Source organism: Balaenoptera acutorostrata, chromosome 1, assembly GCF_949987535.1.
Source record: "Balaenoptera acutorostrata chromosome 1, mBalAcu1.1, whole genome shotgun sequence".
Classification (NCBI taxonomy): domain Eukaryota; kingdom Metazoa; phylum Chordata; class Mammalia; order Artiodactyla; family Balaenopteridae; genus Balaenoptera; species Balaenoptera acutorostrata.
In genome coordinates, this window is record NC_080064.1 from 170,173,221 (window position 1) to 170,199,897 (window position 26,677).

Here is a 26,677-nt window from a genome sequence, read left to right on the forward strand (position 1 = left end):
GAGGCTGAATGCTGCTAATTATTAAGAGAAATGCAAATCAAAACTACAATGAAGTATCACCTTACACTGGTCAGAATGGCTATCATCAAAAGCCTACAGTTAATAAATGCTGGAGAGGGTGTGGAGGAAAGGTAACCCTCCTAAATTGTTGGTGGGAATACAAATTGGTGCAGCCACTATGGAAAACAATATGGAAGTTCCTTGAAAAACCAAAAACAGAGCTACCATATGATCCAGCTATCCCACTCCTGGGTATATATCCAGAAAAGACAAAAACTCTAATTTGATACATGCACCCCAATGTTGATAGCAGCACTATTTACAATAGCCAAGACATGGAAGCAACCTAAATGTCCATCAACAGAGGAATGGATAAAGAAGATGTGATACATATATACAATGGAATATTACTCAGCCATAAAAGAATGAATTATGGCCATTTGCAGCAATAATGGATGGACCTAGAGAATATTACACTTAGTGAAGTAAGTCAGAGAAAGACAAATATTATATTCCACTTATATGTGGGATCTAAAAAATAATAAAGTGAATCTATATACAAAACAGAAACTCACTCACAGACATACAAAATAAACTTATGGTTACCAAAGGGGAACGGGAAGTGGGTATAAATTAGGAGTATGGGATTAACATATACAAACTACTATACATAAAGTAGATAAGCAACAAGGATTTACTGTATAGCACAGGGAACTATATTCAAAATCTACTAATAACCTATAATGGAAAATAATCTGAAAGAAATATATGTATATAAAACTAAATCATTTTGTTGTACACCTGAAACTAACACAGTATTGTGTATCAACTATATTTTAATAAAAAAAAGAAAAGACAATCTGTTATATCTATAAGATGTTTCAACCACACACACACCAGTTATAGTAGATACATACAAGATGAATAGAAGGGAGTAAAAGAATACCATTATGGAAAATCATCAATTTACAAAAGAACAGCAAGAGAGGAAGAAAGGAACAAAGGGATACAAAAGAGCCAGAACATAATTAATAAAACAGCATTAACAAGTCCTTATCTTTAAAAAAATACTTTAAATGTAAATGGATAAAATTCTCCAATCAAAAGGCATACAGTGGCTGTGTGGATAAAAAAAAACAAGACCCAACTATATGCTGCCTACAAAAGACTCACCTCAGCTTCAAGGACATATATAGGCTCAAAGTGAAGGGATGGTAGAATATATTCCAGGTAAATGAAAACCAAAAAAAGAGCAGGGATAGCTATACTTATATCAGGAAAAATAGACTTTAAGTAAAAAAGTGTAACAAGAGACAAAGAAATTCAATATATAATGATAACAACCAATTATTCAAGAGGAAATAACAATTGTAAATATATATGCACCCAACATCAGAGCACCTAATATATTAAGGAAAAACTAACAGATCTAAAAGGAGAAATAGACAACAATATAATAATAGTAGAGGATTCCATTTTCAACAATGGACAGATCATCTAGACAGAAAATCAATAAAGGAATGTTGTACTTGAACTATACTTTACACCAAATGGGCCTAAAGAACATTCCATCCAACAGCAGCATGCACAGTCTTCTCAAGCACACATGGAACATTCTTCAGGATAGATCAAATGTGAGGTAAAAACAAGTCTTAGCGAATTTTAAAAGACTGAAATCATACCAGGTATCTTTTCTGATTTTTCTTTATCTTTTCATACCATGGTATGAAACTAGATCCATAACAGAAGGACTACTAGAAAATTCACAAATATGTGTAAATTAAACAACACATTTCTGAACAACCAATTGGTCAAAGATGAAATAAAAAAGGAAAAGCAAAAAATATCTTAAAACAATGAAAATAAAAACACAACATAACAAAACTTATGGGATGGAGCAATAAAAGTTCAAGTCAAGAAGGGAAATTTATAGTGATAAATGCCCACACTCAGAAAAAAGAAAGACCTCAAATAAACAATATAACTTTATACCTGAAGAAAATAGAAAAAAGAAAGAAACTCAATTCAAAGTTAGCAAAGGAGAGGAAATAACAATGAAATAGAATAGAAATAAATGAGACCAAAAAAAAAGAATAAAACTAAGAATTTTTTTTAAAAGATAAACAAAATTGGCAAAACTTTAGCTAGACTACCTATGAAAAAAGAAAGAAGACTCAAATTACTGAAATCAGAAATGAAAATGAGAAAATCACTACCAATTCTACAGAAATTTTTTAAAAAATCATAAAAGATTACTATGAACAATTATAGGCCAAAATATTGGACAATCTAGTAGAAATGGATGAATTCCTAAAAATATATGACCTACCAAGAATAAATCATGAAGAAACAGAGTATCAGACAAACCAATAATGAGTCAGGTGCTTGAATCAGTAAGCAAAAATCTCCCAACAAAGAAAAAGCCCAGTATTTGATGGCTTCACTGGTGAATTCTACCAAGCATTTAAAGAAGAATTGATATCAATTCTTCCCAAACTCTTCCAAAAAACTGAAGAGGAATGGATATTTCAAAACCCTTTTTGCAATGCAGCATTACCCCAATATCAAAACCAGATAAGGGCACTACAAGAAAAGAAAACTACAGGACAACATCCCTGATGAATACAGATCCAAAAATTCTCAGTGACATACTAGCAAACCAAATTCAACAGCATATTAAAAGGATCATACACAATGATCAAGTGAGATTTGTCCCTGGAATGCAATATATGAAAATAAATCAATGTGATAACCACGTTAATAGACTAAAAGACAAAAATCATTTGATCATCTCAGTACATGCAGAAAAAGCATTTGACAAAATACATTATCCTTGATTGATAAAAACCCTCAACAAATTGGATATAGAAGGAACATACTTCATCATAATAAAGGCAAGATATGACACACCACAGCTAACATCTACTCAATCATGAAAGGTTGAAAGCTTTTCCTTTAAGGTCAGGAACAAGACAAGGGCACTCACTCTCACCATTTCTATTCAACATAATAACTGAAGTCCTAGTGAAAGCAATCAGGCAAGAAAAAGAAACATAAGGCATCTGAATTGGAAAGAAAGAAGTAAAATTGTCTCTGTTTGTTGATGATATAATCTTGTATATAGAAAATCCTAAAGAGTCCACCCCAAAATTGTTAGAACTAATCAATAAATTCAGGAAAGCTGCAGCATACAAAATCAACATGCAGAAATCAGTTGTATTTCTATATACTAATGATAAACTATCTGAAAAAGATATAAAGAAGGCAACAATAGCAATACAAATAATAAAATACATAGGAATAAATTTAACCATGGAAGTGAAAGATCTATATACCAAAAATTATAAGACATTGATGAAAGAAATTGAAGAACACTTAAATAAATGGAAAAATATCCCAGGTTCATGGATTGGAAGAGTTAATATTGTTAAAATGTTCATACTACCCAAAACCTTCTATACAGTCAATGAAATTCGTATCAAATTTCCAACGGAATTTTCACAGGAGTAGAAGAAACAATTCTGAAATACATATGGAACCCCAAAGACCCCAAAGAGTCAAAGCAATCTTGAGAAAGAACAAAGCCAGAGGCATCGCATTTCCTGATTTCAAAGTATAATACAAATCTATAGTAATCAAAACGGTATGGTACTGGCATTAAAATAGATACATGGAGCAATGGAGCAGAATAAGGGCCCAGAATTAAACCCTCACAAATATGGTCAACTAATATTTGACAAGGGTGCCAAGAACAGGATATGGGCAAAGAATAATCTTGAAGAGATAGTGTTGGAAAAATTGGATATCCATATGCAAAACAATGAAAGTGGACCCTTACCTTATACCACTCAAAAGATCAACTCAAGGACTTCCCTGGTAGCGGGAAGAATTTGCCTGCCAATGCAGGGGACAAGGGTTAGAGCCCTGGTCTGGGAAGATCCCACATGCCACGGAGCAACTAAGCCCATGCGCCACAACTACTGAGCCCACGTGCCACAACTACTGACCCTGTGCTCTAGAGCCCACAAGCCACAACTACTGAAGCCCACGCACCTAGAGCCTGTGCTCCACAACAAGAGAAGCCACCGCAATGAGAAGCCCACGCATCACAACAGAGTAGCCCCCACTCGCTGCAACTAGAGAAAGCCTGCGCACAGCAACGAAAACCCAATGCAGCCAAAAATAAATAAAATTTTTTAAAAAATCAACTCAAAATGGACTGAGAACTTAAGTATTATACCCAAAACTGTGAAACTCCTAGAAGAAAACATAGGGAAGAATCTCTTTGATATCAGGCTTAGCAATGAGTTTTTGTATCTGACATCAAAAGCACAAGCAACAAAAGTAAAAATCAAAAAGTGAGAATACATTAAACTAAAATGTTTCTGCACAGCAAAGGAAGAAGATGAATAAGTTCTGGGGATCTGATGTACAGCATGGTGACTATAGTTAACAGTAATGTATAATAAAAAGAAAGACAGAGAAGATGCTGGTATTGGGTTAGTGAAGGAAGAAAGAGTTTTAAGAAGAAATAAGTGATACCCAGCATTAAATGTGGTACAGAAATCAAATAGTAAAAGGACTAAAAAAATCCCATTAAACTTTCAGTGACGTTGCCAAAGCAGTTTAAGTAGATAGACAGATAGTAGGCAGAGAGTACTGGGATAGACTGATGAAGCAGAACAGTGTTACAGTGAATTTGAAAAAGATGATAATTTGAGCATGACCCCTTGGATTCTTCTCCCTTCCTCTTCTGTATTCTAACCCTAGGGGAGAGAGAGAATAAAACAAGAGAGCTTAGTTGCTAATACGGTACCTGATCCATGAATTCTCTTCCCTTGGGTCAGAATTCTGGTTTGTGGGCAGAGTCAATAGGTTAGAAAAGCCCAGGGAAGAGAGGCAGTGCTCAGCAGGGCCTTGTACTTGAGGTTTAATGCTTTGCAGTCTCTGTCTTGAAATTCTTAATAAATGTATCTTTGAACTTGTGGTTTGTATGTGAAGTATGATAGGAAAATGAAGCATGCACTTGGAGGTTTGGCTCATGTAATACTGTCTCCTATTACCTATCTTCCCTATGGGACAGACTCTTGGCCACCCACTCATTTATGCCCTGGCACCTTGGGTCCTGCCTGGCCTTCCCCTTCTCACTCCTTGTCCTGAAAACTAGTTCTGGGCTCAGGTATGAGGAGGGTCAGCATAGGGTGTTTAAGTCCTGTGACATCTTGAAGTAAGGCATGCCAGCAATTGTCCTCCCCATACCCCAGCTAGCAAAATTATGGTGTGGCTGATGGAGGTCTCATCTAGGCAGGGATGAGCTTCTTACCCACCCCCAATCCAGGTACCAAGGGTGTCACAGTGCAGAGGTTGCAATATCCTTGGGGGATGCCTATCAGCTATGGGTTGAGGTGGTAGGCCCACTGTAAGGGAAGATGTCTGGTTTGATTTCTTCAGACCCCACCTCTGGCTGAAGTATTATATGTCAGTCCAATGACTGTTGAGAGGGAAAACTGAACAGCTAATGGGCTGCACACATGCTAAACCTGGTGACTATATGAGTTTGCAATTGACCCAAGAGTATTCTCACGTCCAAGGGAGCATGATATTAAATTCCAAATAAAAAGTGTCATGATGGGTAGAGAGTGACCACAGAAGAAAGGAAAAGCTTTATATTTAATACTTTTAATGGTATTTTTCCCTTGGCTTTTGAACCAGAGGCCCACCATATTCATTTTGCACTGCACCCAACAGATTACATAGGCAGTTATGGATGCAATAATGCAGAAATGGTAGAATATAGTATACAATGGTACTTTCCTCTAGATAGTAGGATTTTAGTAATTAAAAATTTTTAATAGATGATGAGAGAACTAGAAAACTGAAAGAAACATTTGAAAAAATAGTCTAGAATGAGTCATGGGAAATAAAAAGATAGGAAATATGAAAAGATCTGAAGCATCAGGAAGGACAGAATGAAATGGTGGAATGTTTCTATTATGGAAATTTAAAAAGAAAGAAGAAAGAGAATGAGAGAAAACCAGTATTTGAAAAGATAGTAACTGAATTTTCAGAATTGATGAAAGGCTTTAATCTTCAGATTCAGGAACTATAATAAATCAAAAGTAGGATAAATATAAAGAAACCTACAATCGCAAAACTCCAAAGGTAAGGTTGAACTTCTTAAAACAGCTACAGAGAAAATAATGATTACCTAAAAAGGAAAAACCATTAGACAGAGAGCAGACTTCTCAACTGAAATAGCAGGAGCCAGAAGTCAATGAAAAATAATTCTAAGGCCTTGAAAGTCAAAGGTTAAAGATACATGAACATATTAATATAAGACAGAACATAAGGTGAAAAGCATTACAAGTGAGAAACAAGGTCACTACAAACAAAGTCTCAATTCTTCAAAAAATCTTAATAATTCTAAAGTTATATGCACCTAAAAGATAAACTCAAAATAAAAAGCAAAAATGTAGATACCTACAAGGAAAAGTGACATATCTACCATCATAGTGGGAAATTTTAGCCAATATCAAGTCAACAATGAGTCAAATAAGTACACAAGATTTGAACAGTACACTTAACACACTTAACACACCTGATCTACTGGACATAAATAGCATACTTCATCCAACAATAGGAAAATATATTTTCTTTAGTTACACATGAGACATTTATAAAATTTGACTACATGCTAAGCCAAAGATTTGATTCTAACACTTTTGTGATCACAATACAATTAGGTTAGAATTCAATAACAAAACAATAATTTAAAAGACTCATGTCTGTAAGTTTAAAAATGCATTTCTAAACAACTCATTGGTCAAACAAATTGTAGCAGTTACTAGAATTATTTCTGAGCAATAATGAAAAATTACAGTTATGAGATATTCCAATATTTGTTGATGCAGCTACAGAGGTACTTAGAAGAAATTTTATTTCCTTAAACACATACATTTGAAAAAAAGGGAAGTCTTAAGCCTAGTAGGCTAAATAACTAATTCAAAAATTTTAGAAAAACAAACTCAAAAAAAGAAATAATGTAAAAAACAAATTGAGATAAAATAGACAACAATACAAAAGCTCAATAAAGCCAAAAGATGGTTCTTTGAAAAGACTAATAAAATAGAAATATCTCTAGGAAGAAGAACAAGGAAATAGAAGGAAGGCATAAATAAAAATATTAGAAATGATAAAAGAGAGGCATACCTACAATTACTTCAGAGATTAAACAAATGTAAGAGGATATTATGGACAACTTTATGACATTAAAATTGATACTAAAATTGCTAACTGAAGACATGGATGAATTCCTGGAAAAAAAATACTACAAAAATGGATTTTGTAAGAATTAGAACTCCAAAATGGGATTTTAACCATTAAAGAAATTGAGTTAATAGTTATAAAATTTTCCCCCACACACTCAAAAATTCCAGGTCCAGGTAGATTTCTATGCAAGTTTCCATCAAATATTCAAGGAACATATATTTTTAATCTTATACAAAATCTCTCAGAGAATAGAGATTACTCATCACTTACATGATGAGTCTAGCATAGCCTTGATATCAAAAGAAGAAAAAGGATAGTACAAGGGGAGTAAAACCACAGGCCAATCTCACTCATGTATATTCACACACAAAAAAACTAAACAATATTAGCAAATGGAATCTATCAATGTATATGAAAGTTAATTCATCAAGACCAAGTTGGCTTATTCCAGAAACACAAGGTTAGTTTAATATGGAAATATTAATAACTATTATCCATCAGATTAACATAGCAAAAGAGAAAAACAGTATGAACTTTTATGTGGAAGAGAAAAAAGCTTTGAATAAATTTCAACACCAATTCATAAAAAAATTCACAGCCACCTTGCAATAAAAGGGAACTTCCTTAACCAGGTAAAGCTTAACTCATAAGCTGTAACAAATATTATACAAAATGGTGAAATGATGAGAGCCTTCCTTTTAAGATCAGGAATAAAATAAGGAGACCTGCTATCACCCTTCTAAGAAACATTGTATTTGATGTTCTAGACATGCAGTAAGAACAAAAGGAATGGAAGCCATACTTATCAGAAGGAAAAACAAAATCATCATTATTTGCAAGTAATCTGATTTTTTTAAATTCCAAGAGAATATATAAATAAATTATCACAATATAAGAGTTTAGCAATGTTGCTGAATGCAAAAATCAACATTCAAAAGTAAATTGTATCCTATACAACAGAAATAACTAGTTAGAAATTGTAATTTTAAAAATTTGACTATTTATAATAGCAAGAAAAAAAAAGAGTACCTAGGAATAAGTCTAATAAAAATGTCCCGGAACCTTTATTAAAAATTACAAAATCTTATTGGCAGACATGTAAAAAGACCTAAGCAAATGGAGGGTTATATATTATTCAGGAGTCAAATTGATTAAAATATTTAGACAAATTATAAAAATCCCAACTAAGGTTTTTGTAGAATTTGACAAACCAATTCCAAAAATTTATAGGAAGGAAAAATAGGCCCATGATATAGCTAAGAAATTCCTGAAGGAGGACAAGAGTTGGGGTCAGGGTGGGGTGGGTACTGGTACTATCACTTCTCAAGATTTAAAAAATAAAGTTATAGTAATACAGATAATGCAGCATCTGCTCAAGTACAGACAAATATATCAGCTAATCCATTTGTGGTTAACTAAAGCTAAATACCCTTAAAACACATTAATTACTTTTCTTTTGCATTACTTACATAACCTTGCTTCTTGGTAAGACTCTAGGAGAGTGGCAGTAATTCAGTGAAGAATGTGTAAATGTGTACTCCTGGTGGGGCTTGCTGAAATCTAGTTTTCAGGACTTTCAATTCAAAGGTTACACATAAACTGCAGAGCCATCTGACTTTAAGGGACCATGTGAACCAGGACAGTGAAATTATCGGCAACAATTATGATTTACTGAAGACACAAGTATTCTGATAGGTTCTGTTTGGGTCATATGGCCATCCTCAACTAATTGCTGTGGCCAATGAAATGTGGGGTTGTGGAGGTAGTACCACATAAATCACATGAAATTAATAATTTCACCACAGAATAGGGGAGGGATGGTTCCCTCAAAGGAAAGGATGTTAAGTAGATAAAAAGAATTAGGTACATTACAGTCATCTGGAGAGCAGGGACCACATAAGACAGTTCTTTTTATCCTACACAGTGCTTAGGATATGCTTGGACTATGATACCAAAAAAAAAAAAAAAAACAAACTCTGATTCATTGATGCATTTTACTTATTGATTTTATAATGCGATTAACTATTTTTTCTTGTACCAGTTTTTCCTTCTTAGTTATATTCATTCACCATCATGTTAAAAAGAGTTTGAAGAGCTATCTAAGAAAAGGAGAGTGCTTTTGGAATATAATGTATACAATGGAAACAAAAGAAGCCTGTAATCTGAAAAACCAGAGTCAATTTCCAATGCTATCTTTTAGTAGCTGCATATTTTTTCCAAATTATTTAACCTATCCAAGCTTACATTTCCTCATTTATAATAAAGATAGTAATACTTACATTTAACTGGTTATTATGAAAACTGACATAGCTAATTTACAGAAAGTATGACCATGTAGAAGTAGTATATGCTCAAATAGTGGTTGTTATTGTTATTTTTACTGTTTGTTCTTCACTATTAGTTGGGCATTAGTTGGGTACACTTGAGGATATTTTGATTGGTGAATAAAAGCTTATATGGAAACTATAATGCAGATAATCAATTTGTGGTTAACTAAAGCTAAACACTCTTAAAACACATTAATTACCTTTCTTCTGCATTACTTACATAACCTTATAATACCACAGAAAGCAAGTATGAGAACTGTCCACAGATAAATAGCGTTCTTCTTCTAAATCCTAAAAGAAAATGCAAAAGAAACTATGATAAATTTAGATGACTGATTGTTTCTATTATATTTGTCTTTGTGAAATTATATATATACATTTTTTCACATATGATATATATATATATATATATATATATATATATATATATATATATATATATATATATCATATGTATATTTTACCCCCAGTTCCTAATATTTAGTCTTTGACCCTGGTTCCTGACACCTAGCTCCTAACACTTCTTAATTTCTTGAGTAATAGGAACGTCTGGCACAGAGCCCCTAAATTCCTTTTGTTCTAATGAGGCAACTCTTGGTGGGCTCCTGGCTGGGAACTGATCACTAGAAAAACCAACCCATGGTTAAAAGTTTGGAACTTTCAGCTCAGCCTCCCATTCTCAGCTCAACCTCCCCCATTCTCTGGAGAGTGGAGAAGGGCTGGAAAATGAGTCAATAATCGATCATGCCTACTTGATGAAGTCTCCATAAAAGTCCTTAAAGTATGAGAGTAAGAGAGCTTCCAGGTTGGTGGACACATCCACAGGCCAGCAGGTGATGTACCCAAGTGCACAATGACAGAAGTTCCTGTACTCAGAACCCTTCTGGACCTTGCCCTATGTACTTCTTGACCTTGTTGTTCATCTGGATCCTTTTACCATATCCTTTATTTTAACCAGTAAACGTGTTTCCCTGAGTTCTGCTGTGTTTAACAAATTGAGTTGTTTAACAAATTACTGAAATTGAGGAGAAAGTTATGGGATCCTGGATTTATCAACCAGTCAGTCAGAAGTATAGGTGACAACCAGGGATTTGCAATTGGCAACTGAAGTGGGGGCAGTCTTGTGGGACTGAGCCCTTAACTTGTGGGATGTGACATTAACTCTAGGTAGATATTGCTGGAACTTTGAATGGTAGTACACCCAGCTGATACAGGAGAATTGGTCAATGTTGAACCACCACCCACCAACCAATATCTGGACACAGAAGTGTTCTCTGCAACTGTACAGAAGAAAACAGTGAATTTTCCTAGAAAGTCTTCCTCAATGAAACACAACTCAATTAATTTTGTTTAACTGCTCTCAACAAGAGATGAATTTGCTTGCAAAGAAATGTTTGGCAATACTTGGAGACATTCTTTTGTTGTTATAACTGAGGTCTTTTGAGTGCATTTCAAAAGTCACACATACCTCCTTAAAGGCTGTAAGTTCTGATAACACTATATATAAATGACAAAGATATTCCTATATATACATGTATTAGTGTGTACATATTTTTTACATAACATTACACATTTATGTGGACTTCCAACACATAACAAAAGGGAGAGAAATCCTTTACTTCCTCAGGAATTGTGTTCATGAAACTGGTAAACACACAAACTCAAAAAGCCAAATTCAAATATTTTTCAATCTACAGGGATTGAAATGTGAATTACTATATTCATCTGGCCTCTCCCACTTCACCCTGTCTACCTGTTCCCTGAAAATACAGGTTACTAAGTAAAAGGAAAGCAACAGAACTTAGAGAAACACTTTACTCATGGGAAAAAAAAAAAAGTAAAAAGAAGGCACAAGCCCCAAAGTACAGGCAGGACTTGTCACATGAAGTCTCTACACAGCAATGGCTTTAGATACACTTATGTGGGAACATCAACTATAAGGTGTGTGGCCAGTACTTTGTTATGAACTAGTACAGTGCCATTGGTTTAAAATTCCTTATTGTTAGGGGTGGAGTGAAGATGGTGGAGTAGGAGGGCACAGTTTGTGTCTCCTCACAAGTAGGGCATCAACTAGGTGCTGGTGGAGGACCTCAGACACCCTCAAGGGGACAGAAGGAATCCCCATGCCACCAGGTAGGACATGGGAAAGAAGGAGGGGGGTAAGAAAAGTTGGAGGTAGGATGGGACTGGCACCCCTGAGGGAGGCTGAGGGAGGGGAGAGGTTCCCACACTCGGAGGGGCCCACTCATGGTGTGGGGATTGATGGGGATGGAGAGGGACCTTCTGGGGATTGGGGGATCAGAGAGGAACGCGGCCAGCATCTCCCTTGCCACTTGCGCCCTGGCAAGCCTCCTGGGCCTGAATCCCCCCATCTGGCCGGTCAGATCCTGGGCCTAAGCACCCCCGCTGAGGCCTCTTCCAGCTGCACGGGTCCTGGACCTAACCCCCACTCCTCAACTAAGGGCTTTTCTGGCTGCATAGGTCCCAGGTCTAAGCCCCACCGCCCACTAAGACCTTTTCTGGCTGTGCAGGTCCTGGGCCTGAGCCTCACAGCCCCCAGGCCTCCTCCAGCCTTTTTTAAAAAAATTCTTATCTTTTAATCTTATTTTTTATTTTATTTTTTCATTTTTAAAATTTTATGTATATATTTTTTTGCTGTTGTGGTTCTGTTTTGTTTTGTTGTGGTGATTTCATTTTTATTTTTACTAATGTACTTTTAATTTTTAAATTTTATTTTATTTTTTATTTGTTGTTATTGTTCTGCTCTTTTTTGTTTGTTGCCTTTTTTTTTTTTTTGCCGCACTGTGTGGCTTGCAGGGTCTTGCCTGAGCTCCTGTGGTGGGTGTGTGGAGTCCAAAACACTGGAGTAAAGAGAAGCTCAGACCCCAAGGAATGTTAATTGGTGTAAGCTCTCCCAGAGGTCCTCATCTCAGCACCAAGACCCAGCTCCAACCAATTGCCTGCACACTCCAGTGCTGGATGCCTCAGGCCGAACAACCAGCACAACAGGAACACAGCCCCACAAAACAAAAAAAACGAGATGACAAAAAAATATGTTACAGATGAAGGAGCAAGGTAAAAACCTACAAGAGCAAATAAATGAAGAGGAAATAGGCAACCTACCTGAAAAATAATCCAGAGTAATGACAGTAAAGATGATCCAAAATCTTGGAAATAGAATGGAGGCATGGAGTGAGAAAATACAAGAAATGTGTAACAAGGACCTAGAAGAACTAAAGCACAAACAAACAGTGATGAACAACACAATAACTGAAATGAAAAATACTCCAGAAGGAATCAATAGCAGAATAACTGAGGCAGAAGAATGAATAAGTGAGCTGGAAGATAGAATGGTGGAAATCACTGCTGAAGAGCAGCATAAAGAAAAAAGAATGAAATGAGGACTGTCTCAGGGACCTCTAGGACAACATTAAATGCACCAGTATTCGAATTATAGTGGTCCTAGAAGAAGAAGAGAAAGAGAAAGGGTCTGAGAAAATATCTGAAGAGATTAGAGTCAAAAACTTCCCTAAGATGGGAAAAGAAATAGCCACCCAAGTCCAGGAATTGCAGAGTCCATACAGGATAAACCCAAGGAGAAACACACCAAGACGCATATTAATCAAACTAAGAAAAATTAAATTCAAAGAAAAAGTATTAAAAGCAGCAAGGGAGAAGCAACAAATAGCATACAAGGGAATCCCCATAAGGTTATCAGCTGATTTTACAGCAGAAAGTCTGCAGACCAGAAAGGAGTGGCAGGATATATTTAAAGTGATGAAACGGAAAAACCTACAACCAAGATTACCCCACCCAGCAAGGATCTCATTCAGATTCAACAGAGAAATCAAAAGCTTTACAGATAATCAAAGCTAAGAGAATTCAGCACCACCAAACAAGCTTTACAACAGATGCTAAAGAAACTTCTCTAAGTAGGAAACACAAGAGAAGAAAAAGACCCACAAAAACAAATGCAAAACAATTAAGAATATGGTAATAGGAACATACATATTGATAATTACCTTGAATGTAAATGGATTAAATGCTCCAACCAAAAGACCCAGACTGGCTGAATGCATACAAAAACAAGACCCATATATATGCTGTCTACAAGAGACCCACTTCAGACCTAGGGACACATACAGACTGAAAGTGAGGGGATGGAAAAAGATATTCCATGCAAATGAAAATCGAATGAAAGCTGGAGTGGCAATACTCATATCAGATAAAATAGACTTTAAAATAAAGACTGTTACAAGAAACAGGGAAGGACACTACATAATGATCAAGGGATCAAACCAAGAAGAAGATATAACAATTATAAATATTTATACACCCATCATAGGAGCACCTCAATACATAAGGCAAATGCTAACAGCCATAAAAGGGGAAATCAACAGCAACACAATAATAGTGGGGACTTTAACACCCCACTTACACCAATGGACAGATCATCCAAACAGAAAATAAATAATGAAACACAAGCTTTAAATGACACAATAGACCAGATAGATTTCATTGATACTTATAGGACATTCCACCCAAAAGCAGCAGAATACACTTTCGCCTCAAGTGTATACGGAACATTCTCCAGGATAGATCACATCTTAGCTCACAAATCAAGCCTCGGTAAATTTACAATTGGAATTATATCAAGCATCCTTTCCGACCGCAGCTCTATGAGATTAGAAATCAATTACAGTAAAAAAACTGTAAAAAACATAAACACATGGAGGTTAAACAGTATGCTACTAAATAACCAAGAAATCACTGAAGAAATCAAACAGGAAATTAAAAAATACATAGAAACCATGACAGTGAAAACACAATGACCTAAAACTTATGGAATGCAGCAAATGCAGTTCTAAGAGGGAAGTTTATAGCAATTCAATCTCACCTCAGGAAACAAGAAAAATCTCAAATAAACAATCTAACCTTACACCTAAAGCAACTAGAGAAAGAAGAAGAAGAACAACAAAAAAACTCCCAAAGTTAGTAGAAGGAAAGAAATCATAAAGATCAGAGCAGAAATAAATGAAATAGAAATGAAAAAAACAATAGCAAAGATCAACAAAACTAAAAGTTGGTTCTTCGAGAAGATAAACAAAATGGATAAACCTAGCCAGACTCACCAAGAAAAAAAAGGGAGAGGATTCAAATCAATAAAATTAGAAATGAAAAAAGAGAAATTACAACTGACAGCACAGAAATACAAAGGAGCATAAGAGACTACTACAAGCAACTATATGCAAAGAAAATGGACAACTTGGAAGAAATGGAAATTCTTAGACAGGTACAAACTTTCAAGACTGAACCAGGAAGAAACAGAAAATATAAACAGACCAATCACAAATAGTGAAATTGAAACTGTAATTAAAAATCTTCCAACAAACAAAAATCCAGGACCACATGGCTTCACAGGACAATTCTATCAAACATTTAGAGAAGAGCTAACACCTATCTTTCTGAAACTCTTCCAAAAGATTGCAGAGGGAGTAACACTCCCAAACTCATTCTATGAGGCCACCCTGATACCAAAACCAGATAAAGATGTCACAAAGAAAGAAAATTACAGACCAATATCACTGATGAACATGGACTCAAAAATCCTCAACAAAATACTAGCAAACAGAATCCAACAACATATTAAAAAGATCATACACCATGACCAAGTGGGAATTATCCCAGGGATGCAAGGATTCTTCATTATATGCAAATCAATCAATGTGATACACAGTATTAACAAATTAAACAATTAAATTACTAATAATAAAATGAAATTTAATTTAAAAATTAAATTTAATAACTAAATTATTGTCTCAATAGATGCAGGAAAAGCTTTTGACAAAATTCAATACCCATTTATGATAAAAACTCTGCAGAAAGTAGGCATAGAGGGAACCTACCTCAACATAAAAGGCCATATATGACAAACCCACAACAAACATCATTCTCAGTGGTGAAAAACTAAAACCATTTCCTCTAAGATCAGGAAAAAGACAAGGGTGCCCACTCTCACCACTATTATTCAACATAGTTTTGGAAGTTCTAGCCACAGCAGTCAGAGAAGAAAAAGAAGTAAAAGGAATCCAAATCATAAAAGAAGAAGTAAAACTGTCACTGTTTGCAGATGACATGATAGTATACATAGAAAATCCTAAAAATGCTACCAGAAAACTACTAGAGCCAATCAATGAATCTGGTAAAGTAGCAGGATACAAAATTAATGTACAGAAATCTCTTGCATTCCTATACACTAACAACGAAAAATCTGAAAGAGAAATTAAGGAAACAATCCCAGTTACCATTACAACAAAAAGAATAAAATACCTAGGAATAAACCTACCTAAGGAGGCAAAAGACCTGTACTCAGAAAACTATGAAACACTGATGAAAGAAATCAAAGATGACATGAACGTATGGAGAGACATACCATGTTCTTGGATTGGAAGAATCAACATTATGAAAACGACTGTACCACCCAAAGCAATCTACAGATTCAATGCAATCCCTATCAAACTAGCAATGTCATTTTTCACAGAATTAGAACAAAAAATTTTACAATTTATATGGAAACACAAAAGACCCTGAATTAGCTAAAACAATTGTGAGAAAGAAAAACAGAGCTGGAGGAATCAGACTCCCTGACTTCATACTCTACTACAAAGCTACAGTCATCAAAAGAGTATGGTACCAGCACAAAAACAGAAATATAGATCAATGGAACAAACAGAAAGCCCAGAGATAAACCCATGCACCTGTGGTCACCTAAGCTACAACGAAGGAGGCAAGAATACACAATGGAAAAAAGACAGTCTCTTCAATAAGTGGTGTTGGGAAAACAGGACAGCTACATGTGAAAGAATGAAATTAGAACACTCCCTAACACCATACACAAAAATGAACTTAAAATGGATTAAAGACCTAAACGTAAGACTGGACACTATAAAACTCTTAGAAGAAAACATAGGCAAAACCCTCTTTGACATAAATCATGGCAAGATCTTTTTTGACCCACCTCCTAGAGTAATGAAAATAAAACCAAAAATAAACAAATGGGAGCTAATGAAACTTAAAAGCTTCTGCACAGCAAAGGAAACCATAAACAAGATGAAATGACAACCCTCTGAATGGGAGAAAATATTTGCAAAGGAAGCAACGGATAAAGGATTAATCTCAAAAATATACAAACAGCTCATGCAGCTCAGTATCAAAAAAACAAACAACCCAATCAAAAAATGGGTGGAAGATATAAATAGTCATTTCTCCAAAGAAGACATACAGATGGCCAAGAGGCATGTGAAAAGATGCTCAACATCACTATTTACTAGAGAAATGCAAATCAAAAGTACAATGAGGTACTGGTCAGAATGTGCATCATTGAAAAATCTACAAACAGTAAATGCTGGAGAGGGTGTGGAGAAAAGGGAACCCTCTTGCACTGTTGGTGGGAATGTAAATTGATACAGCCACTATGGAGAACAGTATGGAGGCCCCTTAAAAAACCAAAAATAGAACTACCATATGACCCAGCAATCCCACTACTGGGCATATACCCTGACAAAACCATAATTCAAAAAGAGTCTGTACCACAATGTTCACTGCAGCACTATTTACAATAGCCAGGACGTGGAAGCAACCTAAGTGTCCATCGACAGATGAATGGATAAAGAAGATGTGGTACATATATACAATGGACTATTACTCAGCCATAAAAAGGAACGAAATTGGGTCATTTGTAGAGATGTGGATGGACCTAGAGCCTGTCATACAGAGTGAAGTAAGGCAGAAAGAGAAAAACAAATATATATTAATGCATATATGTGGAATCTAGAAAAATGGTACAGATGAACCTATTTATAGGGCAGGAATAGAGACGGAGACGTAGAGAATGCACATGTGGACACAGGGTAGAAGAAGGGGTGGGATGAACTAGGAGATTTAGATTGACATATATACACTACCATGTGTAAAACAGATAGCTAGTGGGAACCTTCTGTATAGCACAGGGAGCTCAGCTCGGTGCTCTGTGATGACCTAGTTGGGTAGGATGGGTGGGAGGGAGGTCTAAGAGGGAGGGGATATATGTATCCATATAGCTGATTCCCTTCGTCATACAGCAGAAACTAACACAACATTGTAAAGCACTTATATTCCAATAAAAAATTCCTTATTATTATTATTATTATTTTTGTTGACTAGAGAGGATTCAACATCACTCTTATTTATTTGCATTCATATAGCTTTCCTGAATTGAAGAAAATGTAGTGGAATACAAATAAATCTGCTAGAAATGGCTCTTTAATTGTTGATATTGTCATAGGAGTATATGATCTGAGACCCACTTATCTGGGAGTACTGTTATCACTAAGGTGGTAACTGGGGCTTTAATATATTTATTAATAAAAAAGCTAATGTAAAAATCATATATGGTGATCTCTTCTTATCCACGGGGGATATATTCCAAGACCTCCAGTGGATGGTTGAAACTGCAGATAGTACCAAACCAGCCCTATATATACTGTTTTTTCCTGTACATACATACCTATGATAAAATTTAATTTGTAAATTAAGCACAGTAAGAGATTAACAACAATATATATAAAGTAAAATAATTATATCAATATGATCTTTTTTCTTTCCTTATTTAGTCAAAAACTTTCACCTTTTCACTTAAAGGAAGCACTTAATTGCTTCTCTTTGGCATATCTGAATTGCCAGAATCACTGTTCTTGCACTTTTGGGGCCAATATTGAGTAAAATAAGGGTTACCTTCACACAAGGTTATCACAAAAATAGATCTGATAACTGGGACAGCTACTAAGTAACTAATGGGTAGGATATGCTAGACAAAGGAATGATTCATGTCCCAGGCAGGATGGAGCGGGACGGCATGATAATTCATCATGCTACTCAGAACAACTGCAATTTAAAGCTTGTGAATTGTTTATTTCTGGAATTTCCCATTTAAATTTTTTGGACCACAGTTGACTGTGGGTAACTGAAAGCACAGAATGTGTAACCATGGATAAGTGGGGAACTACTGTAACAGTTCATAACATAATTTGCTATGAGATACATCTAAAAATTAATGATATATTGACAATAATTTAAAAATACCTCTTATTTATAGTTACAAGTCAACTATTTAAAACAGGTTAAATTAAGTTAAAACATCAAAAATAAGGCAAAATAAAATGTAACAGGGATGATTATTTAAGATTTACTAATTTATCATTAAAATCAACTTACTGGGCCCGTAACAACTGGTTTTATAATCTGAATACCAGGAGAAGAACAACGTAGTTCTGTCTTGGGTGATCTAGCATTTAAAAACAATGGGAAAGGAGAAATAAGTATAGATGCATATGAGATTCCCCTACTACTTTTTAAGCCTAAAAACTTCCATTCTTTGCTAATAAGAAAAATAAAGAAATATAGCAGTAGTTTACTTCTCTCCTATTTTCAAAGTGATTTTGTCTTTCTTTTCACATCTATTAATGAAAAGAAATTTACATTAAACCACAGCCTTGAATCTGAACGTCCACACTATATGAATGGTTTTTACGCATACACTGAGTTTCACAGCAAATATCTTACCTTTTATTTTTTATAGAACAAGTTCCTGGCACACTCCACTCAGAAAATAATGTTCCTTCATACTCTAACTTAATCTGGAAAAGAAGGTAAAATAGCTCAAACAAAAATCTGCTCTAAAATTTTTTATCTCAGTGTTTAGATGTAGGGCTCAATTTTCTGAGTCATTATTTAAAGCGAGAATAACTAAAATTCAATCCCTTTGAAATTGTACAAGTAAAGGAAAAATAACAACTTTTATAGGACACTTCAATAGTCTCCCCCCAACTATAAGATTTTTATTTTATTTTACTTCAAAAGTAATCTATTAAGTGTCTAGAAGGTGACACTTAAGGTGATACAATCATCATAACTTTCTTCAGTCGCACTTTCCTTATTTCCTTATTTCTACTTTTTTTCCTGCTTCCATACTCTTTCATTTATAAGCTCTTTCTTCCTGGAAGTATGCTCATACACTTTCTAACATTATCAGTCTTAGTCTCAACACTGGTCATCCTCATCAGCCAGAGTTGGAGCCCAATTTCACCTCCTAATATTGTTACATAAAATTATGTACATATATATATGTATACAGTTTTATGTACATATATAAATATTGTTTCATTGGTTTTACTTGAATGGGGATTATAATACCAGCTATCTCATATATTTGATGTTATAGGATTAATGACAGTGTATCAGAAGATAAAAGAGAAAAGTTCACCAGAAGCTATGATACAACCCTGTAGTATATAAAGCAAAATTTGATAGAATTACTAGAAGATATTTTAAAAGTCACAAATATAGTGGTAGACTTTAACACACTTTTTTCAAGCCATAGATTAAACCTGAAAAAAAGGTAGTTACAGTTGACCCTTGAACAACTCAGGGGTTAGGGGCACTGACACTCCACACAGTGGAAAATCTGCCTGTAGTTTATAGTTAGCCTTTTACAGATGCAGTTCTTCAGTATCTGTGGTTTCACATCCACAGGTTCAGTCAACCTTGGATTGTGTAGTACTTTAGTATTTTCTATTGAAAAAAATCTTTGTATAAGTGGAACAGTTCAGCTCAAACCTATGTTGTTCAAGGGTCAACTCTGTGTGTGTGTGTATTTCTAAAATTAACCAATACAAAATATATTCTTTTCAATCTCACATAGAACATTTACCAAAATTGACCACATTTACAAAGGAAGTGTTAGCCAATCTCAAAGTATTATTATCACACATACTGTGCCTTTGATATTAATGAAATAAAATAATTAGAATTTCTCATAAAGTTAATCAGAAAATATTTTAGGATATTTGTAATCTTTAAAAACAACTACCTCTGAATGATTCATGGAGTAAAGCAGAAATCACAATGAAAATTACACAATATTTATGAATAAATAATAAAAGCAGTTGATTTCATCAAAACCTGTAGCATGTAAACAGGCCTTAAAGGAAATTTATAGCCTTAAATATATATAAAAGAAATAAGGTAGTTTGAAAGTGAATAAACTCAGTTTTCAGTATAAGACACTAATAAAATAACCACAGAGAAAACCCAAAAAACTAAAAAGAAGGATACAAGAAAGAAGAAAAATTGGAATTTACAAAAGGAAACAAATTGGGACAGATTAGTGGTGATGTAATGTTTTAATCTACTCAAATTTCCTTATAAACACGGAGAGAACAATTAGTATAGCACCAAAAAAACACTGGACAACATCAACAATAAAACTCAGTGACAAGGTATCCCTCAAAATCCCAAAATAAAATTGGGTTGAGACAGACCAGTTAAAACTACCAGACTCATGTGATATCAGCAAGAAAGCAAAAGAAAGCAAGTATGATAGGCCTTAGAAGAAAACACCTCAGTCAATGATAGGTATTCAGTGGCAACCATGGCAGGACAATTTGAGAATAGCAACTCTAACCAGAGGGATTTTTACACTTTTCAATTTCTAAGTAAGTGCAAGAGGTCTCTGATAACGTCTGAAAGGGCAGGAGGAACTGGGACCTATCCTGGGCATATATCTGGAGAAAAACATGGTGCGAAAGGATACATGCACCCCAATGTTCATAGCAGCACTATTTACAATAGCCAAGACATGGAAGCAACCTAAATGTCCATTGGCAGAGGAATGGATAAAGAAGATGTGGTACATATATACAATGGAATATTATTCAGTCATTAAAGAGAATGAAATACTGTCATTTGCAGCAACATGGATGGAGCTAGAGATCGTCATACTGAGTGAAGTAACTCAGACAGAGAAAGAAAAACATCATATGATATCGTTTATAGAATCTAGAAAGAAATGATACAAATGAACTTATTTACAAAACAGAAACAGACTCACAGACTTAGAGAATGAACTTATGGTTACCAGGGGGGGAGGGATGGGGGGAAGGGCTAGTTAGGGAGTTTGGGATTGACATGTACACACTGCTATGTTTAAAATGGATAACCAACAAGGACAGGGAACTCTGCTCAATGTTATGTGGAAGACTGGATGGGAGGGGAGTTTGGGGGAGAATGTGTAAACCCATCTAACATTGTTCAAAATAGAGTAGTAGTGTCAAGGGCCACTAGCAAGTCTCCTTCAGACATCCAAGGACTAGAAAATTACTGAAGACAAAAAGTTACAGATTCTCAGAAAAACCACATCCTATAGAAGCACAGCCAGCTCAGATACAACTGTGGACCAAAGATATGAACCCACCCTCTCTTTCCTGCACCTTGCCCTTTGAAGCCCAATAAACGACTCGAACCCCCACCTTCAGTGCTGATGCCACTCTATGCGTCTAGCCCCTTTCCTCCCTTGGAAAGTGAATAAAAACGTTCTTTTCTTCCCTTGTTAATACTTCTGTGAATTCTTTCACAATCTGTATTGGCTCACCTAACAGAATGGATACATGTATATGTATGGCTGAGTCACTTTGCTGTGCACGTGAAACTATCACAACATTGGTAACCAGCTATACTCCAATATAAAATAAAAAGTTAAAAAAAAAAACAAAAAATGAAATCAATGAGCCAAAGACACCTTCCAGGACAAAGATCCATAATGAAGAAAGATACAGGAAAAAGAATACCAACTGAGCTGGAAAGGGACAATAAGAACAAAGGAAAGAGAAACTACAGATAAATGAGGGAGGGAAACAGAATCTGGAAATCTCAGAAAGTATTAGCCTTATTTTTGGACACTCTACAAAACAACATAAGAGGTAACTCTAAAGGTTAGAAAAGTTATTTTGACCCACCACTCCCTCCTTAAAGAGCAAGAAAATTAATTTCATGCTTTAAAAAAATGAGCAATAGAAAGAGGATCACGGTAAAATCACACACAGTTATAATAAGAAAAAGGAGAGAGTAAGAAACAGAATAACATCTCTGTAAGACCATACTCCATATATATATATACATATATATATACACACACACACACACACACACACACACACACACACACACACACACACACACACACACATACACACACATACATATATAGTTTGTTCATGCTGCACGGCTTGCGGGATCTTAGTTCCCTGACCAGGGATTGAACCCATGCCCCCTGCAGTGGAAATACAGAGCCCTAACCACTGGACCACCAGGGAATTCCCCTCAATAAATAAATTAAAGCTGTAATGTAATATGAGGGTTAGTTTTATGCGTCAATTTGGCTAGATTATAGTACCCAGTTATTTAATCAAATGCTAATATAGGTTTTTCTATGAAGGTATTTTATAGATGTGGTTTATATCTACAATCAGTTGACTTTAAATAAAACAGAACACCTTTGATAATGTGGGTGGAGTCCCTTTCGATCAGTTGGAAGCCTTCAGAGCAAAAACTAAGGTTTCCTGGAGAAGAAATTCTGCTTCAAGACTACAGCATTAATTCTTCCTTGAGTTTCCAGGCTCCGGCCTGACCTATCAAACTTGCCAGTCCCACAATCACATGAACCAATTTCTTAAAATAAATCTCTTAATATAAACATATATAAATTCTATTGGTTCTGTTTCTCTGGAGAGTTATGACTGATATACCAATTATTTCAAAATGAGGCAAAATAAATAAGAAAGTGATAGAAATTATGAAAGAAAAATATAAATCAGAATTTAAAACTCATAAATTTAAAACTCATAAGCTAGAGCTCAGGAAAAAGTAGAAATAAAGAAAAAGTCAATTTAGAAATGAACTAAATTAGAAGCAAATTGTGAATAAGCCTAATAAATAAGGTTTTGAGATAAATAGAAGGTTTTCTAAAAAAAAGAGATGAAAAGTGACTCAAGAATAAGTGACAAATATTAAAGATAGGCAAAGAAAATCCAATATATACACAGTTGTGAAGAAGAAAACATAAGTGATTGAGACAGAACAATAACATTAATATTAACAATAACTCAAGAATAATATGTGAAAAAAATAACTTGAAACAATGTATTGAAAGGGTGCAACTCATACCTAGGAAAAACAATTAAGAATGATTTTTTAAAAGACCAACCCAGGACCTATATTAATAAAGGCATTGAACCTGATAAGAAACCCTTTGGGGATCCTGACAAAAAGAACAAGTTATTTACAAGGGAAAGAATATCAGATTTCCAGTAGACTTTTCAGGTGTAACACTTTATGTCAGAGACAACAAAGTAACATCTGTAAAAAGATATAAAAATATTAGCCAATAACTTTTATATCCAGATACACCAACTTTTAGATAAAAGTTCACAGATAAGGTCTTATGACTCAAGAAATATTGCTCTTATGAGCCCTTCCTGAGGAAATTACTAGAAAAAGAAGTTCAGACCACCAAAATGACTGCAGAGACATCAACATAAGGACTGATGTTAAGTATTAAATAGGAATTATTCTGTAGAAATATGTCTACATGGTGGCTATTAAAAATGAATATAGTTGCTAATGACTATACTCTGACAATGTGTCAAAACATGAGTGCTAGGTGAATTATGGTTAGTCCAGGTTAACAGTGGCCAAATAAGTTCAACTCTCTCCACACATTTCCCAAAAAAAGTACACAGATAAACAAATAAAACCAAGAAAATTCTACATTACAGCATACCTAGAAGACAAAGTACAATACAAACTTCAAGAAACCTGTAAGTAAAAGAAAAAACAACAATTTTTAGCACAGCTCTCACTCAAGCCTCTGTCATAATCCTTTGTGGAGAGTAAAAGAGCTTCTGAAAAACTGCAGAAAACAGAAAAGACATGAACAGAAGTTTAAGATTGAATTTAAATCACCCACAGAAAGAGAAAGTACACTCTAAGTGCAAAAAATACTGCAAAAAGACTCCTGGAAGATCAGAGCACTGATTATGAGGAAGAGACTTAAAAGTGTGTGAGAGCTGAGGTGGGAGCCTCAGAAAGGCATCACTTTTGGAGCGAAGAAGATAAAGGAAAGGAGGAACACCCTTTGGAAAGTGAGTGGTGAAGGGAAAGAGAAGCAAGGGGGAGAAATTTAGGATATTACAAGCTAATAAAAAAAACCCTCAAAGTAAATACAACATCCCCAATAAGAATCCATCAATTAAAGAAACTGCACATTGCTACAATGAGATAAAAAAGTAAACTTTAACTAGAGATCTTTTAAACTAATCCAGACTGCCAACCTATCCATGAAATTCATAAATATAAGCAGTTTTTATCTATACAAAACTACTATAAGAGAATAGAAAATGAAAATAAAAGCATTTCAGTTAATAAAACTGCCTTCAAAAAACCAAACACAAAGCAGAAGAAAACTGCAAACTAACATCCTAAACTGAATTAAATATCCTCAAACAAGTATTTGATGATGAGAAGAAAAATCGTGAATTATAAATTTACAAACAAGGAACAGAAATGAACCATAAGTAGAAATAAGAGTTGACAACTAGGAATGAAACAGATGATTATAAAGGAAATGAAGACTAAATTAAAAGATAATGATGGGAGATTACATTTAAATAAAAAATGAATAAAAGGCATTGAAGAAAGACAGAAAAACAACCAAGAAAATATAAATGAAATAAGTAAAGAACCAGAGAGAAAATGATTGAAGTGGAAAGCAGACAGAAAAAAAAAAAAAAATCCAGCATCTGTATAATTGGAGTCCGTGAAGTTGAAAAGCAAAATAATGGGAAAATAACTAATATTTATATTTGGTTTGTCTTTTTATTACTGAATTATAATAGTTCTTCATATATTCTAGACACAGGTCCCTTATCAGATACTTAATTTGCAAAAATTTTCTCCCATTCTGTGGATTGTCTTTTCACTTTCTTGATGGTGTCCTTAGAAGCACTATAGTTTTTAATTTTGATGATGTCCAATTTATCTTTTTTCTTTTGTTCCTTGTGCTTTTGGTGTCATATCTAAACTATTGCCTAATCCAAGGTCATGAAGATTTTTCCATATGATTTTTTTCTATGAGTTTTACAGTTTTAGCTCTTATACTGAGTTCTTCTATCCATGTTGAGCTAACTTTTGATATGGTCTGAGGTAGGAGGCCACCTTCATTCTTTTCCATGTGGATACCTCATTGTCCCAGCACTACTTGTTGAAAATACTATTCTTTTTCCATGGAATTTTCTTGAAGTAATTGTGAAAAATCAATGAAGTTTTAATTTCTGGACTCTTCTATTCCACTAATCTATTTTCCTATCCTTATGCCTATCTGACACTGTCTCAATTACTGCAGCTTTGTAGTAACTTTAGAAGTCAGGAACTGTGAGTCTTCCAACAACAAGTCTTCTTGTTCTTTTTCAAAACGTTTTGCCTATTCTGGTTCTCTTGAATTTCCAGGTGAAATTTCATACAAAATTACAATCAGTTGGTAGTTTTAATAGTTTTCTTTTTAATGGATTCCTTAGAGCTTTCTACTTAGAAGGTCATGTCATATACAAATAGAGGTAGTTTGTTTCTTCCTTTCTGGTGTGTATGTCTTTTATTTCATTTTCTTGCCTTAATGCCTTAAATATGGACATGGTGTTTATATTTTTAAAATTTAAGAGTCATCATTTTTACATACACATTGAAATGTTTATAAATAAAATATGTCTGGGCTAGTTTCAAAATAATAAAGGAGGGGATAAAGTAGGTAGTAGAGTCAATGAAACAAGATTGGTCATGTGTTGGTACTACTGAAGCTGGCTGATGGGTATATGAGGACTTATTAAGTATAATAAAATAATTTCTATATTTTATATATGTTAAAATTATGCTAACCTCTATACTTTTGTGTATGTTTAAGTTTTTCCATAATAAAAAGTTTTTAAAATGTGAGTTTAAAACAGAGAACAAGTTCTGTGGCAATTACCAAACTTATATACAAACCTCTCTAATGATGTATAAAAATTGGTATAGTCAACTGGCTTCAGAATGTTTCAAAAATGCTTACCAACTTCCAATATTTTAGGTTATTTGGGGTTATTAAACAACAAAAAAAATGAAATCCCACTTAAATTCACATAGAGTGGAGAGAGATTTTTTTGAGATATAATTGACAT

At 34.5% G+C, this 26,677-nt stretch overlaps 1 protein-coding gene across 1 annotated transcript in view; it reads right to left on the reverse strand.

Annotated features, from left to right (window-relative positions):
* Positions 1-26,677, reverse strand: part of CATSPERE (catsper channel auxiliary subunit epsilon) — a 264,240-nt gene that overhangs the window by 207,690 nt on the left and 29,873 nt on the right. Inside the window, exons 3-5 of the mRNA XM_057536226.1 lie at positions 19,197-19,270; positions 18,849-18,918; positions 9,817-9,887 (exon numbers count right to left, since the gene is read on the reverse strand). Coding sequence (XP_057392209.1) covers positions 9,817-9,887; positions 18,849-18,918; positions 19,197-19,270 — 215 coding nt within the window. The remainder of the gene's footprint in view (positions 1-9,816; positions 9,888-18,848; positions 18,919-19,196; positions 19,271-26,677) is intronic.